General features: G+C 26.2%; 2 protein-coding genes across 2 annotated transcripts; both read left to right on the forward strand.

Moving 5' to 3' along the window:
• Positions 1 to 7,646: 7,646 nt before the first annotated feature.
• OCT59_015965 (uncharacterized protein) lies at positions 7,647 to 11,120 on the forward strand (the record flags this gene model as incomplete). The annotated part of the gene is made up of 4 exons (XM_066132166.1): positions 7,647 to 7,871; positions 7,946 to 8,179; positions 8,263 to 8,611; positions 8,683 to 11,120. 4 exons carry the CDS (start codon positions 7,647 to 7,649, stop codon positions 11,118 to 11,120), a joined length of 3,246 nt encoding a protein of 1,081 aa, XP_066003180.1.
• Positions 11,121 to 14,972: 3,852 nt separating this feature from the next.
• Positions 14,973 to 16,627, forward strand: OCT59_015966 (uncharacterized protein; the record flags this gene model as incomplete). Its single annotated transcript, XM_025326501.2, has 1 exon — positions 14,973 to 16,627. The coding sequence occupies one exon, from the start codon at positions 14,973 to 14,975 to the stop codon at positions 16,341 to 16,343; it is 1,371 nt and encodes a 456-aa protein (XP_025175827.1). The 3' UTR covers positions 16,344 to 16,627.
• Between the last annotated feature and the right edge of the window lie 8 nt (positions 16,628 to 16,635).

The following is a 16,635-nucleotide window of genomic DNA, read 5'->3' on the forward strand; positions in this document are numbered from 1 at the left end:
CTAAGCCTATTTTTTTGTTAAATACAAAGCCATTTTATTAAACAATAAGCCACTTATTAAATGTTAAATGCCAAGTCACTTTCTACAAAACTCCAAGCCCTTTTTTATTGAATACCAAGCCATCTTCTGTTAAATATTTAGTTCTTTCATTAATCAAAATAGAAAAATCATTCATAAATTATCTAAAAATAAGAATTCTAAAGAATTACAAATCTGAATTTTTCATTATTTTATAGATATATCAAACTAAATAAAGTTTTAAAATATTTTATTGCTATAAAAGTTTATGTAAAAATATATTTTTATAATAAATTATCAATATTAGCATATAAATTTTTTCTATAAACTTTTACAAAACTATATGAGGACTAATTTTTTAATGTTATATCACCTTATAATAGAAAAATTTCTTTTAAAAAAATTTTTTTATACAATCAAAATTTCATTAACCGGAACTGGATTAGCCATACAAATCTCAGCCATTGGAACTTGCACATGACCCAATAGTATATTACGGGTTTTTCTATTACACAATTCAAATGAGAGTATCAGAATAAATAAGTTCAATAACTTTAGCCTAAAACCTTCTAGAAGCATGCCAAGCTCCCCATTGAAATGACCTCTTGTTTTATGTATATTATGGATCAGTGGATGATATTAATATGAGAGTCAAAGGTAAACTTGATCGTATAAACTTAAATTTCCTTTGGCTCAATTTAAATAAATATAATTACGCAACCCAAGTCTATAGTACATACATCAGGAGAATAAAACAAGCGTAGATCTACAAAATAATACGTGTGTGAAAAACTACGCAAATCTACACCACTCGCGACGATATACGAGTGTGAAAAATTTAGAGGGATTTTCATTAGTATAAAATAGTGTATTTTTAAAAATAATGTAGTTTTTTTAATAATAAAAAATAACGTAGTTACCTTATTCTCGAATTTTTTTACATTTTATTATTTTATTATTTTTTTTTTACTTACACTAGTAGGAGCTGAACAGAAGCATTTTTATGTTTTCTACTTACACTGAATACCTCATATTAATTATATTTTATTTATTTTTTTTTTACTTACACTAAGAATCGAACCGAATACCTCAAGATAAACTAGTAATATATTAAGTCTCATTATCCGACCACTACACTATTTGTTCTTTTTTTTTAAAATATTAGTATTATATTTCATATTTATCTTAGAATTAATATCCCTATAAAAAAAGAAAATTCGGAATTTGTCCTGAAAAGTATGGAAAATGTCCGGAAATTTTCCATGCGTCCGGAAAACATTCGGAAACGGTCATGTTTTGGAACATTTTCCGGATGCTCAATTCTGGACAAATTCTGGACAAATTCTGGAGTGTCAAGAAAATGTCTGGAATTTGTGCGTCCGGAAAGTGTTCCAAAACGTGACCATTTCCGAATGTTTTCCGGACGCATGGAAATTTTCCGGACATTTTCCATACTTTTCAGGACAGATTCCGAATTTTCTTTTTTTATAGGATATGTATTTATATAATTTTTTTATTTGTGTAAATTTTATGCAACTTTTTTAAATACAAAATTATTTAAAATATTTTAAGTTACATTTTCGCGTGGGTTATGCAAAATCATGTATTTATGCAAATTTTTAAAGTGTAGATTTCCGAAACTACCTACTTATGTAGAATTTATGAAACCTTTTAGGATACAAATCAACGAAATATTTTTTTAAATTGTTTTTATGTGTAGATTACTTAAATCATATATTCAAGAAGTTATTTCAAGATAAAAAGTCATAAAATTTTCGTGAATAGGTAGTTTCGAAGTTTTATAAGATACGTCTTATTAAATAACTATGTTTTAAGTGTAAATTATGCAAAATTGTATATTTATAGATTTTTATGGAGTATAAATTTCCAGGGATTATACATATTTGACAACTTTACGCTAATATTCGCCTCATATAATCTCCTGATGTAGTTTATTGAGTCACTTTGTAAGAATTAATAACACAAAAGACTATGAGATATGCAATTATGCATATTTATTTTTTAAACAACATGAATATTTAATAACAGATAATTAATATCTTACTTAAAAATTAAAGTGCTTTTAATTGTGTTGATCTAGAAATTTCCAATCATCCAATTGGGAGTCATGGGAATATTTTTTTTAAAAAAAAACAAAATTATCCAGATTAAAAAAAAATTAACATGTGAATAAATTAATTAACATGTTATAATTAGTTACTTCAAATGAAACTATCCCTATAAAAAATTTTTCAGAAAAATGATCACATGTCTGAGTTTCTTCAGAATAAAAACTAGAAAAATGATCATTTATCAGAGTTTTTCCAGAATTATTTTTATATGATATAATTTCTCTTCTTTTATAACAGAATTTTGAACTTGATCAAACCGTCGAGTCAGATCATGACCTACACTTCAACTGGTAGTGTGAGTCTTGGGTTTGAACAGATTTTTAAGATTTGATAGTTTTGGACAAACTTTCGCAATAATGGTCCTATCAATGCCATCAATGATTGGTGGTATTGTCACTATTGATGTGAGGTTCGTCTGTCTTTTCTTGCTCTTTCTGTTTTTATTGTTATTAGTAGGGATGGGTATTTTTATTGTCACTATCAGCATTGGTTTTGGGTGTTGCTCATTATTAATTGGTTGATGAAGAAAAAAATCATTAATTCTAAAAAACTCTCTATTTATAATTTTCATTTGGAATTACATTTTGGGCTGTTATGTAAGAAAATCACCTCCAAGAATTGAACTTGGACACAGAAATTGTGGAACCAACGGTGATGGATTATTGTTGAGTTGATAAGTTATTAAGGAAAGAACTCAACAAAGGAATGAAATAAAGGATATCACATGTGAAGAAGAAAATCACATGAGATAGATCAAATGATCAAGAAAGGTAAATTTTACAAGACAAAGGATCTCTCTGACACCAATTAGCATAGTGCAATGCTTCATGGGCAATGCGAACGATCCCCTTGTAAAATTTATCTATCTAAGAATGGTCAAATGATCAAAAAAGGGTAAATTTTTACAAGACAAAGGATCTCTCTGACACCAATCAGCACAGTGCAATGCTTCATGGGCAATGCAAACGATTCCCTTATAAAAATTATCTATCTAAGAATGGCCAAGTATTCCCGAGTTGACCAAAGGGTAAAGATTACGTCTCCATGCTATATTTGGTAAGCAATGGACCTAGCTACGTAATATAAAATTATTTAATTAAATAATAATGTCTAAACTATTGGGAATTAAGGGTATTTTTTAAATTAACTATTAATTCAATATTATGTTTGTAAAAAGAAAGTAAAGATAAAAGAAATAATATTGTAGAATGAGTAAACTCATAAAGAAAATCAAGAAAATAAAGAATAAAATCAAGAAATAAAAGAAAAATTGATAAAGTATAATATGAAAAATTTGAAATAAGGAAGGATTTAAAAAGAGAGAGATTTGATAGGAGGAGAAGAGAAATATTTGAGAAAGAGAAATTTAGGGAAAGGTAAAAGAATATTTGAATTATATATTTTGTCAAAGTAAAGATTAAAACAAGTATATTATTGAGAAGGTTTGTATATATAATTAAAAAAACAAAAAAAATGTATAAGTAAGTAATGAAAAATGGCAAGTATTGAAATGTAAATGGTCCAGTTTGGAGATGAGAAGGAAAGCATTTGTCAATAGGAATGTTATTAAAAGGAGTATTGATGAAATTTGGACACATTTGGAAAGACATTTTGTATTATTAGATTTAGAAGAAATTTAAAATTTAAAGAAATTTGTTGCTTGACTTGAAAGTAAATTTGAAAAATTTGATTTGAAAAATTTGTTGCTTGAAAAAGTTGAAAGTAAATTTGATTTGAAGTTTTGATATTTGAAGTTTTGATTTGAAGTTTGAATTTTAATTTTTCTTTGAAAAAGTTTAAGGGTATATATATATTTTTAAAAACCTTTTAAATACCATAGTGACTAATAATAAAATAGAGTAACTTATTATGATTCATAAAAAAAAATCTAGATTATGTATGAATCACATCTATTACGTCAATTAATTTATAGTTATTTATCCTAAACTAGTAATATGAGTTAGCTTAATGACATAATTGTGGATTATTTATTGGAATTTACTGTAAATAATACTATCAAACCAGTAGTGATTGAAGTATTTTACCACCAGTTTCGTATCAATTGGTAATAAACGAAAAATAAAATATAAATGAGTCATAGGTTATTATCTATCTATAATCATGATTATAAAGAATTTTCATCTATCTAATTGTGACTCATCAACATTTATCTAAATTTGTTTAACAAAATTTGGTATATATTAGGGATTTGAATATTGTGGGGCTTATACAACAATCGGTATTCATTTGGACCAATAATATTCAATACATATTATGATAAATATAATAAAAAATAATTATTGGTCAGTATATTAGGATCATGCTGATTTTGACGGACTGATATTTTTTGTTAATGGCTAAATAATTGATATTTTTTTTCCATCAGTTAAATATGACTACAATTTTACAGTTTAGTATATTTCGATTTTTATAAATATATTCCTAGTCTATAGTTTTTTTCCCGCTCTCAGCTGATATATTATAATCTTAGTAAATAAATTTTCTGGGTGATAAAAAATTTGACTAAATCGGTAGATTGGTAGGTTGTGTATTATATTTTTAACATGTTTCAATTTTTTCCGTGATCACATCACGTGATCGCACACATCTTAAAAAAATTCTTCGTAGGTTTTGTAAGTTAAATGACTCAAATAAATCAAAATGAAAACCCTTACATTGTTATTTATTTATGGAAATGGTTTTATTTTATTGAATATTTGCTGCAGATTTTATGAAATTATAATCTTTATAGAATTGAGTAAAACTATTCTATTTTTTATACACTACACTGCAATATAAAAACCAAACTTTTTTTTTATAGATCTTAGTAATATACAGCATGGTATAAACTTGTGATGAAACTGAGATTTAAAAATAATCACAATACGATCGGATTGAATAACATGCCAAGAAATCTATTTTTATTTTTTTTAAATTTTTTTTTTTTTTTGCAACACAAAAAAGCGAAGTATCAAAATCTTATAGGTTCTCAATGACAGTTTATTAATAACTTTATTTTTTTGGAATGTTAATTTCGGAAATCCAATGCATTAGTGTTTTTGAATCGACTTTTATGCAAAAAGCCAAATGAAGTATGTGCTTTTAGTATCAATCTTATCAAAGAAAAATCTAGACATTGTTAAGAAATTTTTGAAACTATGACTCAGAATATTGTTGATTGGATAAATATTTCCAGATATGTTTAGTGATTTTAATAGGTGTGCATAAATTAAATATATATAATATAGACGAAGTTTATAATAAAGTATATAAAATTGTAATACAATAATTATTTATATCATAATAATGAGCCATCTTTGTGTAAATTTAGCCAAACAAAAAAACCAAATTGTATTTCGTAAGAAATATCACATTCATTTATTAAATAAGAAATTAATGTTTGTCTCAGAAAAAAATTCATTTTTTGTGTGTGTCTTCTCTTTTCTTTAGATTTCTCTTTCTGCGTCTTCTCTTTCGTGTTTTCTTTTTTCTTTCTTTTCTTTAAGTATTCTCTTTTCGGTTATGTTTTCTCTTTTATTTAGGTCTTCCCTTTTCTTAAATTTTAAGAAAAATATTAATTTAGTTATACCATTACCGTTAGACATTACAAAACCAAACAAATTCAATAGAACATTTTCTAACTACATTATGTCAACTTCGTATTTATCCCAATAAAGAATATTTGAATCTGAGATTCAACGTTGTGAAATCTCCTCAACAAGACAAGGTGGAATCGCATAATGGCCATAACTCTGATAATTTGAAGATTGTACCCTTTTTGTCAAACCTTCTACCCAAGATCCCTTTTATCGTTATGGGTTACCTAAAGGTGCAGCAACATCATTCTTCTACTAGTACAGTTAGTTAAAATTTTCATACTCATTTTATACTCATGTTTCAATTTATTATTGTTACTGATTACATTATTTATGCATAACATCTATTCTTTATTTGTTAGTCCAAAGCTATAATACGGTCAAACTGCAAGATTGCCACAAAATTCAGTGATTCATTTTGAAAATGAACAAATTCTGAGTTTAAATTATTAATTATATTAGAGATGTTATAAAAGGACCCTCAGGTTCAAACTCGCTTGATATATAATTATTAATTAAATTATCTTAATGAGAACTATAATATCTACTTGTATAAACTTATGCACAAACTAAGTTTGGGTCAAAAGTCATATACCTGAATATATAAAGAGTAGAGCAAAGAGATTTTGGTCATCAAAATGATGATCCCGGACAAAATATATCAATTTTTTTTATGAATCTGGATGTTTCAAGAGGTATTTACAATATTTTACTTGATAATTTTTTTTAAATTTTATAATAATAAAAAGTTCTTCCAAAAACACCAATTATTTTTAAAAAAATTACCAATATTATTTTTCTTGTTCTTGGATGATTTTTTGTTACAGTACTGGATGGCTTTTTGTTACAGTATTTATTTTTATTTTTATTTTTAAATCCACATAAACAAACAGTACGCTTTTTTGTTACAGTACAATACTACAATACTCTGATTTACATTCAATGAAAACATCATGAGGTTTGCGATTAAAATTTGTTTGAATATCTTACCTCAGCTGGTACTGCTAACCTTCAAGTATTCGTAAAGTACTAACATTAAATTCTGGTAATACCGCAATCTTAGGTTTTCTCTTTATTAGGACTCTTTTCTTTAGAACTCTTTTTTTTTCTTTATTTCTCTTCAAATCCCTTTTCTTTACATCTTCTTTTAGGTTTGTATGTGGATGGTGTGGGTATGTGTGATATATGTTTTGTTTGCCCCTTGCTCTTTTCCCTTCCCATCTCTCTTTCATTCTTTCCCTTTCCCTTTCCTTTCCTTTCCATCTCTCATGCTTCCCTTCCCCTTCCCTCTTCGTTCTTCCCTTTCCCTTTCCCTTTCCTTTTCCCCTTCCCCCCTGATTGATGTTGCTGCACCTCAACGTTGATCAGATGGCAACAAGACTTCATAACAAAACATATATATAAAGCGCTTATCTAAATCACATATATTACAAAATTTAAACTTTGTATAATTAAAATTTCAACGACCACCTTCTTTGTGCAACGAATTTCAAATTAAAGTTCAAATTGTTATTTCTTTGTGCAATTTTCTAAAAAAATTATGCAATAGGTCAATTAAATAAATTTAATCATGTACTGTATGGTACATTTATAACATTTCCTAGTACAGATACATTTAAAATCGGTACGACGGTACGGTCGGTACGTTATAATTCTAATTAATTTGCATTACAGCGCTGCAGCGATGTACTTAAATATACATTTTTAACAAGTTGTGACCTAGTAATCTATAACTGTATCACTGCATAATTGTATTGCGGAATAAATAAAGTCAAATTTGGTCATGTGGCAATTTTTGAAAATTTGTGGTACAAACATTGCGTTTAGGATTTTCCATTTAAAGCATGTTCAAATTATTGAGTAATATCGTAATTCAAATAAGATTTTTTACTTGAAAACCATGACGGAAACAACTGAAAAAGATTCTAATACTTATATAGATTGGTTAGAAAATGCAATATCAGAAAATTATATTAAATATTATGATTACACTGATTTTACTAACAAAGAAGAAATAAGTAATGGTTCTTTTGGAAAAGTTTTTCGTGTAAATCGGAAAGATTCTGACACTGTTATGGCTCTAAAATATCCACTTAACTTAACTATCAAAGAAATCGTTAATGAGGTAAATTATCATTATAAACATTACGATAATGTATTTTTTTTTTGTCCTTAATATCATTATATTTATAATATTAGATAAAATTGCAACGTGAAGTTGATTACCATTCAAATATTATTCGATTTTATGGAATCTCAAAATTAGAAAACAAATATTTATTAGTTATGGAGTATGCTGATTGTGGATCATTACAATCCTATTTGAAAGAGAATTTTAATAAACTTGAATGGAATGATAAATATCAATTAGCGCTCCAACTTGCAAATGCTATAGAATGTCTAGATAATGAAGGAATTATTCACTGTGATTTGGTAATGTAATAATAATTTATTGAGTACTTTTTTTTTTATTTATATCAATAAAGTTTTAAAATAAACATTCTTATCAAATATAGCATGCGCAAAATGTACTTGTACACCAAAATAAAATAAAGTTAGCGGATTTTGGTTTATCAAGAAAAATAACTGACATATCATATAATTTAACGAATGTCCTTGGTGTTGTTCCTTATATTGACCCAAAATATTTGAATAACATTAAAGATAAAAGCCAACTATATAAATTAAATGCAAAATCTGATGTTTATAGTGTAGGAGTTCTTCTTTGGCAAATTTCAAGTGGACATAGACCTTTTTATGCTGAAAATGTAGAATATGATGCAAATTTGATCATGAATATTATAAAGGGACTAAGAGAGAAAATTGTCAAGGATACTCCTATTGAATACAGCAATTTATATAAAGGTAAATATTGAGTCATCATATCATGTTATATATATTTAGTTAAGAAAATTAATTAATTTAATTTCTTTTAGCATGTTGGGAAGATGATCAATCTAAACGACCTACCATTCATCAAGTTGTCAAATTTCTTAAACAAGCAATTTTTGGAGAAAATAATGATGAGATTAATAATTCTTTGGAGAACAAAACAGAATTATTGCAAGAGAATCATTCTCAATCAATTATACCTAATTTAGCATGTATGCTTAGTAATAATTCTATAGAATATATGATGAGTAATAATTCTGAACTATATCTAAGTAAATTAATACTAGATCATTTAAATAATGAAGTTAACTTAGATATATTAAATCTAGCAGAAAAATTATTTTTAGAAATATTCAACATAACAGATGATATAAATATTCTTATTGATAAGTTAATTATACTTTTGATTAAAACACAAGAAGAAGAAAATAGTATTAAAGAGACAAAACATTTCATTAACCATTGTATATCTCTTTCAAATCAAACATCAAGTGATATTTTTGAATGGCTTAAAGAAAATCAAACAAACTCATCTTACATTTTTTTTCTTGGATTTTTTTATTTTAATGAATTTACTTTAGAAGAAAAAAATGATGAAAAAGCATTTAAATTGATTTTAAAAGCAGCAAAGGGCGATTATCCTATTGCGCAAGTGTATTTAAGCATATCTTATAGATATGGAATAGGAACTGAAATTGATTATAGTTCAGCAATTTATTGGATAAAAAAAGCTGTAAATAATGGAAGTATTTGTGGACAGCTCTATCTTGCTAATTATTATGGATATGGTATAGGAACTGATGTAGATCCAAATAAAGCTTTTTATTGGTATCAAATGTCAGCAAATAATAATAAGATTGCATTAATTTACTTAGGAAAGTGTTATGAATTTGGAAAAGGAGTAGAAAAAAATGAAAGCAAAGCATTTGAAATATATACAAAATTATACAAAAAAGAAGAAATAAATGGATATTTACAACTTGCAATATGTTATTATTTAGGAGTTGGAACTAAAGTTCATAAATTAAAAGCATTTGAGTTATTTAAAAAAGCAGCCGAAAAAGATCATTTGATAGCTCAAAATAATGTTGGATTATTATATGAATATGGTGAAGGAACAGAAAAAAACTTAGATAAAGCTATTTACTGGTACAACAAAGCAGCTGAAAAAGGAGAAATAGTAGCATTATATAATTTGGGTCAATGTTATAGATTAGGAATAGGAGTTGAGAAAGATGAAGTTGTAGCTTTCAAGTATTATGAAAAATCTGCCAAAGAAGAATATTTGAATGCTCAACTTCAACTTGGAAAATGTTATTTTAATGGAATTGGAACTGAAGTTAATAAATTAAAAGCATTTGAGTTATATGAAAAAGTAGCTGAAAAAGGGCATAGTATTGCACAAAATATTCTTGGAATATTATATGAATACGGTGATGGAACAGAAAAAAACTTAGAAAAAGCTATTTATTGGTATAATAGAGCAGCTGAAAAAGGAGATAAAGGAGCACAATATAACTTGGGTCAATGTTATGAATTAGGAAAAGGAGTAAAAAAAGATGAAGTTAATGCTTTTGAATATTATAAAAAGTCAGCTGAATCAGGATATTTAGATGCTCAATTCCAACTTGGATATTGCTATTATAAAGGAATTGGAACCGAAATTAATCATGTAAAAGCTTTTGAATATTATGAAAAATCAGCTGAAAAAGGAGATAGTGATGCGCAAAATAGCCTTGGTTATTTATATGATTGTGGGCAAGGGGTAAAAAAGGACCGAAAAAAAGCTATTTATTGGTATCAAAAGGCAGCAGCAAATGGAAATGCTAGTGCATTATATAATTTAGGTGAATCTTATGAATTAGGAATAGGTGTTGAAAAAGATGAAATTAAAGCATTTGAATATTATAATAAGTCTGCTGAAAAAGAAGATAGTGATGTAAAATTTTACCTCGGGTATTGCTATATAAATGGTATTGGGACAGAGGCTAATAAATCAAAAGGTTTTGAGTTATATAATGAAGCAGTTAGTAATGAAATTATTGGTATTGATGATAAAAAAATTGATGATTTAGGTAAAGTTTGTTATTGGTACCATAAATCAGCAGAAAATGACAATAAAGTTGCATTATATAAATTGGGTGAAATTTATGAATTAGGGAAGGGTGTTTGTAAAAATGAAGTTAGAGCATTTGAATTTTATAACAAATCAGCTAGTTTAGGATTTATAGATGCCCAATATAAACTTGGATATATTTATGAACATGGAATTGAAATTGATAATAATAAAGAAGAGGCCATTAATTTATATAAAATGGCAGCACAAGGGGGGAATGTTGAAGCTCAAAAACGTCTTGCATCTTTATATGAAAAAGGTGAAGGTATACAAAAAGATATTGATAGTGCAATTTATTGGTATAAGAAGGTTATAGAAAATGGACATCCTGAAGTTAAAGAAAACTTGGATAATCTTTTAAATTAACGAAAAAAGTGAAATATGATAATAGGATTTTAACCAATTTCATTTAATATTAATTTTTGAATCGATAATTTGTTTTTTGTCTTATTTATCTATATTGTAAAGTTCGATATATTTAATTTAAACATGCTTAACTCAACTTTAGTATTAAATCTTAATTTAAAAATTAAACTTGAATCGTAACGATTATCAAATAAATATTCAAATGTAAACCTTCTAACGGAATGACCCTCAGAAGTCAAAAGGCTCGAATTTTAGATTTTTATATTTTTAATATCTAAATTACATAGTAGTTTAATGAATATTAATACCGTATATATTTATAAAGGCTTAAATTTTGCAAAAAATAAATTTAAGTCATTTTCTTTAAATTTTAAGTCCGAAAAGATAATTAAAAAATAGGATAATGATTAGACTATTTTTAATGAATTTAAATGAATTCATATTAGTAGTTTGTATCTGTATAATTTTATTCAAAATACGAAAAACAAAGTAGGGCACGAATAACAATCGCCAAAAGATATTGAAATATTGGACATATTAATAAATTGCTTGCTTTCTAATATGGAAAGATCATTATCGAATCAAATACTAAATAAATATTCTGAATACTGACAGGTACATACATTTAAGTCAAAAATCTAATTTATTTAATTAATTCTAATGATAAGGGTCACGCTGTTTTTTATATTTTTAAACAGACACAGCAGAATAATTTAAATCTGTATTTCTTTTTCTAACGTTATTTCTGAAATAGTAGGAAAATGAATTTAGCATAATATAGTACATGAATAAGCGGAAATTAACAAGTTTATCGACAACTGAATATTTGCCGTATACATTTAAGTTAAACGTGACTACTATTGTATTACGTAACTGTAAAAAAGTTTTTCTTTATTTATCAATTTACATTTCATGTAGCTAGACTTTTTGTATTGGTTTCGTTCTTTTTGATTTGTAATGTATTTAGATAGATACTTTATAACGCATATCGAGTCCGGTGCTTGACGTGTACAAGGTTGTATTGTGAAGCGCGAACACCTTATTAATAAAGTTTTGTTCAAAAAAAAAAAAGTTTGTCTTGAATTATTTATACAATATCTTATCGTCATTTTTTAAAATGTTCATGAGACAATTTAATTGTATCTAACAGTTGATGAACGATGGTAAATTTCTCTGCTAGTGTCCAAAATTATATTCTAAATTTTAATTACATTTTATTGTTCCATTTTGTTTAATTTCTTTTTTTTTTTCTTTTTAGAAAAAAAATATTAACATTCAACATATCCGTCAATGACCAAAATTAAAAACAGTATTTTTCGGATATCCGTACATACGGATAAGACGGGTCAAGGCGTAATGCCGTGATTTACCTAGTAAATTTATTAATTATGAGGCGCAGTATTATATTTAGAATTAGTATATAAATTTTTAGTAATTTAAAATTGTATGATGTTATGAATGTAACGTCCTGATGACGTTCCTTCTTTTGGATAATAAAATCATCAGTAACGCAAAGTAGGATTCTGCAAGAATATACGAGACTTAACGATGATTTCACAAATAAACTCAAGGAGGAACACTGATGGACAGATGAAAAAGAGACTGGAGAAAAAAGACCGAAACCAGTTTCACCATCAACGATTGAGATCTCAAGGAAGAAAGTAGATGATGAGATGAATAGGAAGAAGAAGCAACGCGAAGATTAAGAAGGGCACGAAAGTTACACTTGTTAATCGAAGTCACGTGATTTCACGTTATAAAATATTCCGATAGCAAATTTCAAAACAATGTAATTTTCTTCTTTTGTTTTTTGTAATTTCTAGTGTAGAATACTAACTTTATTTTTGTAGGGAATGGGGGAAAGTTTGAATAACTGTTTACTGGGCGTGGAACCGTTGGGACTCATCTATTTTATATAGCATTAGGCTTCAGTCTTTATCACAAATTTCACTCATTTTTCCCTATGTAAGTTTAGGAAGATTTGGTTAGATCTCTTTTTAGTTTATAGTTACATGGTATATAAGATGGAAAGGTAGTAAGTATTTATTTTATATAATTTTGTAACGAAGTTTTTGTTTAGTTATAGGGTTATCACGTGATTTGCACGGATGGCTAGGTATCATTTATTTTAGTTCGCAGTTTTGTATGACTCTATACTGAATAAAGATGCGTTACAGTTTAAAAAAAAAAAAAAAACGTCCTGATGACGTTAAACTAGAGAACGTGTTTAGAAAGATTATTTTAGGTTCAGAAAAGAAAGGTTTCATAAAAAGTTTTAAATAATAATTTTGAAAAATATTTTGTTTGAAAATAAGATTTTCGAAATAGTGTTCGCTAGGGGAAAAAGGCTAACTCAAAATCAAGTGAATTTGAAATTTAATTTTGCTTCTTAAAGAAATAAAGAAAGGATCTGAAAACTATAAATATGAGTGATCTACAGCATAATTAGTAGGATACGAATTTTGGAAATTATTTTTAGATATATTTAGTTATATTAAACCAAGCATATTATTGTATTTATTTATATTACTAATAAAGTATTATTTTGTTAAGACTAATGTAGTTCTTACAACGGATATCCGTGACGGATTGACGGATCCCAACCGGATTAAACGGATCATCCGATTTTTATTACATAATTCTGGTCAAATCTGTAATGCTGGCCGGAATGCTAAAAAAAATTTTTTGCCAAATTTTGTGTTACACAAATGTTACACAACATAATTCTATGAATTTGGCCCGATTTAAAATTCAACTGAGGTTATCCTTCATCGGATATCCGAAAATGACGGATGACGGATGACGGGTTATCCGCGGATCGCAACACCGACTGAAATTTGTAACTTACTTTAATAGAACATTAAATCAAATTTTATTTTATTTTATTTTATTTCAAGAGAAACACATTATTAGTAAGAACTATAGGAAATCAAACATAATTTCGTAAAAGTAAAACATATGAGATACTGTAAAAAGCCACCTGACGAAGATATTTCTATCAAATGAATCAAATGATTGGGTCATGAATGCATAATCAATCATGTCATGTGTTCTTGTAAATCTGGTCAAAATTATCAATAGTGCCATAATTTTTTTATTCTTAATTCCGGCCGCTTAAATTTCTAAGATTGTAAATGACTTAACAAAGCGTCATACTATACTATGCAAAAGTGGATTAGTCGTAGTCAAGCGCAAAATAAGCAAATTAGTAAAATGTGGGATACTTTGGATTTATCAAATTTGTGGAATTACAACAATAAAACGATTTACATAGAATCTAATTATTCTAGGAATTTTTTCTTTATTAAATTTAATTATTTTAATTATTTTTGTTTTATTAAATTACGTTTTTGTTTTTTTGGACTTTTTTAGAATAGGCTTTATTTTCAGATGTATAACGTCTAAGACGTGATAATGATATGTAATATCAGATTTATTACAATATTAATAGAGTTAATCAAATTATCATGCTACACAAGCGTAAGGGGGACCTTCATTTTAGTATAGTAATTCATAATATATATTAAATTTCCTAAAATAGATGGTGACAGGGGATCTCAAAATCAATAATAATTGCATAATAAAATTTTATGTTACAAAAAAAACTTGGCAGTTTAGTTTTCATGAAAAATTATATGGTTAATATTGTATTTGATTTTCATTGCTCACGTTCTTCATGTGTTTCAAGCAGCTAAAGCAGCATGTACGATACGATTAATACGGTAAGTGGTACGCCTGATAAACAAACTTTATTGTACAACAAAGTATGACAAATCGACAATATAAATAAAATGTTATTTTTCATTCAATTATTTGCGCACTTTTTTTAAAAAAAAAAAAATAATAAAAAAAATGTTCAAATTGGACAGAGATGTTCTTCGTTTGATATTTGAAGAATTACGAGATGATGAAAAGACACTTTGTTTATGTCTATCCGTTAATAAAGCAATTTGTGAAACAGTTGTTCCAATTTTATGGAAAAATCCTTGGAAATCGATAAAGGAAGGAAAAGAGAAATTTTTATTAAATGTTATAATTTCACATTTATCAGATGAATCAAAGAATAACTTAAAGAATTTAGGCGTTAATTTATTAACAAATTCCTATAAAAAGCCTTTATTCAACTATATTAGTTTTTGTAAACATTTACGTTTATGTGGAATTAAGAAGATAATTAATTCCTACGAAGAATCTAAAATTTCAATTATTAACAATGAAATATTTAAACTTTTTATTAATGAAAATATGAAATATACACATCTTTATATACCTCTTAATTTTGATATTCAAATACATCTTATTCACGGAGCCAAAAGTTGTCTGTCAGAAATTATATTCCTTAAATGTCATTCGAACAATGATGATAATATAGCCAGACTAACAGAAATATGTAAATCAATTAAAGAAATGGAACTTTTTATAGTTGATAATAATAAGAATAATGAGATTATTAAATTAATTGAAGCACAAAGAAAATTATTTAACGTTAGTTTAAAATATTCTTCGTATGGCGAGGATAGAACTCTTGAAAATTCTTTAATTAAACATGCAAATACTATACAATATTTTAAGATAGATAATCAATCTATCACTAAGTTTCTTTTATTATTTGTTAATTTAAGAGTACTAGATTTGCATGAAATTATAATTGAACCATTGGATCAATTAAAGAATATATCTTTACCTTATTTAAAAATTTTATATGCTAGACGTGTTTCATACATTATTTTAATAAGTTTAATTGAAAGTACAAGTGGACAACTTACTGAAATAAGTTTTACTTATTGTACGGGAAATAAATACATTGAAGATAAACATATTATTCAGGTTATTTATCAAAATTGTCCAAATCTTAAATATCTTAAAACAGGGCTTGGAGATATCAGAGATATTTTAGAATTAGAAAACTTATTAATTAACTGTCAATACTTAGATGGATTATACCTTACTAATTATATAAATTCATTTAATTTTGATAATTTATTCGAAATGCTGGCTAACTTATCATCAATTAATTTATTTAAATTTAAATTCGATTTTTTAGCATTTAGATTAAAAAAATCTTTAAAATTATTTTTTGATAATTGGAAGGATAGACATCCAATGCTAATACAAATAAGTTATATAAAAGAATATTCTAGTTTAATGGAAGAATATAAAGCAGAAGGAATAATTAAAAATTACAATCATTTGCATGGAGAAGATTTTGAGTGGAATACTTAATTACTATATTGTATTTAGTTAGAAGGTACATTATATATAATTTATTTTTTATAGACGGTTTTTTCGTTGATTTTTATAACAATTAATTTGTTTATTATTAATTAATAAGACTGTAATATCCTTTACAATATTTAGAATATTAGGAATTTTAACTTTGCAGAATTATCTTTTTTTAAAAAAAGAAGAGAAGGAAAAAAATTACAAGATCAATACAAATAATATGTATTAGAAATACTATTTAATTCATTTGATTTTTTAATAAATTGTAACAATTACATTACATTACACGATT

The sequence above is a fragment of the Rhizophagus irregularis genome, chromosome 24 (assembly GCF_026210795.1).
Source record: "Rhizophagus irregularis chromosome 24, complete sequence".
Lineage (NCBI taxonomy): Eukaryota > Fungi > Glomeromycota > Glomeromycetes > Glomerales > Glomeraceae > Rhizophagus > Rhizophagus irregularis.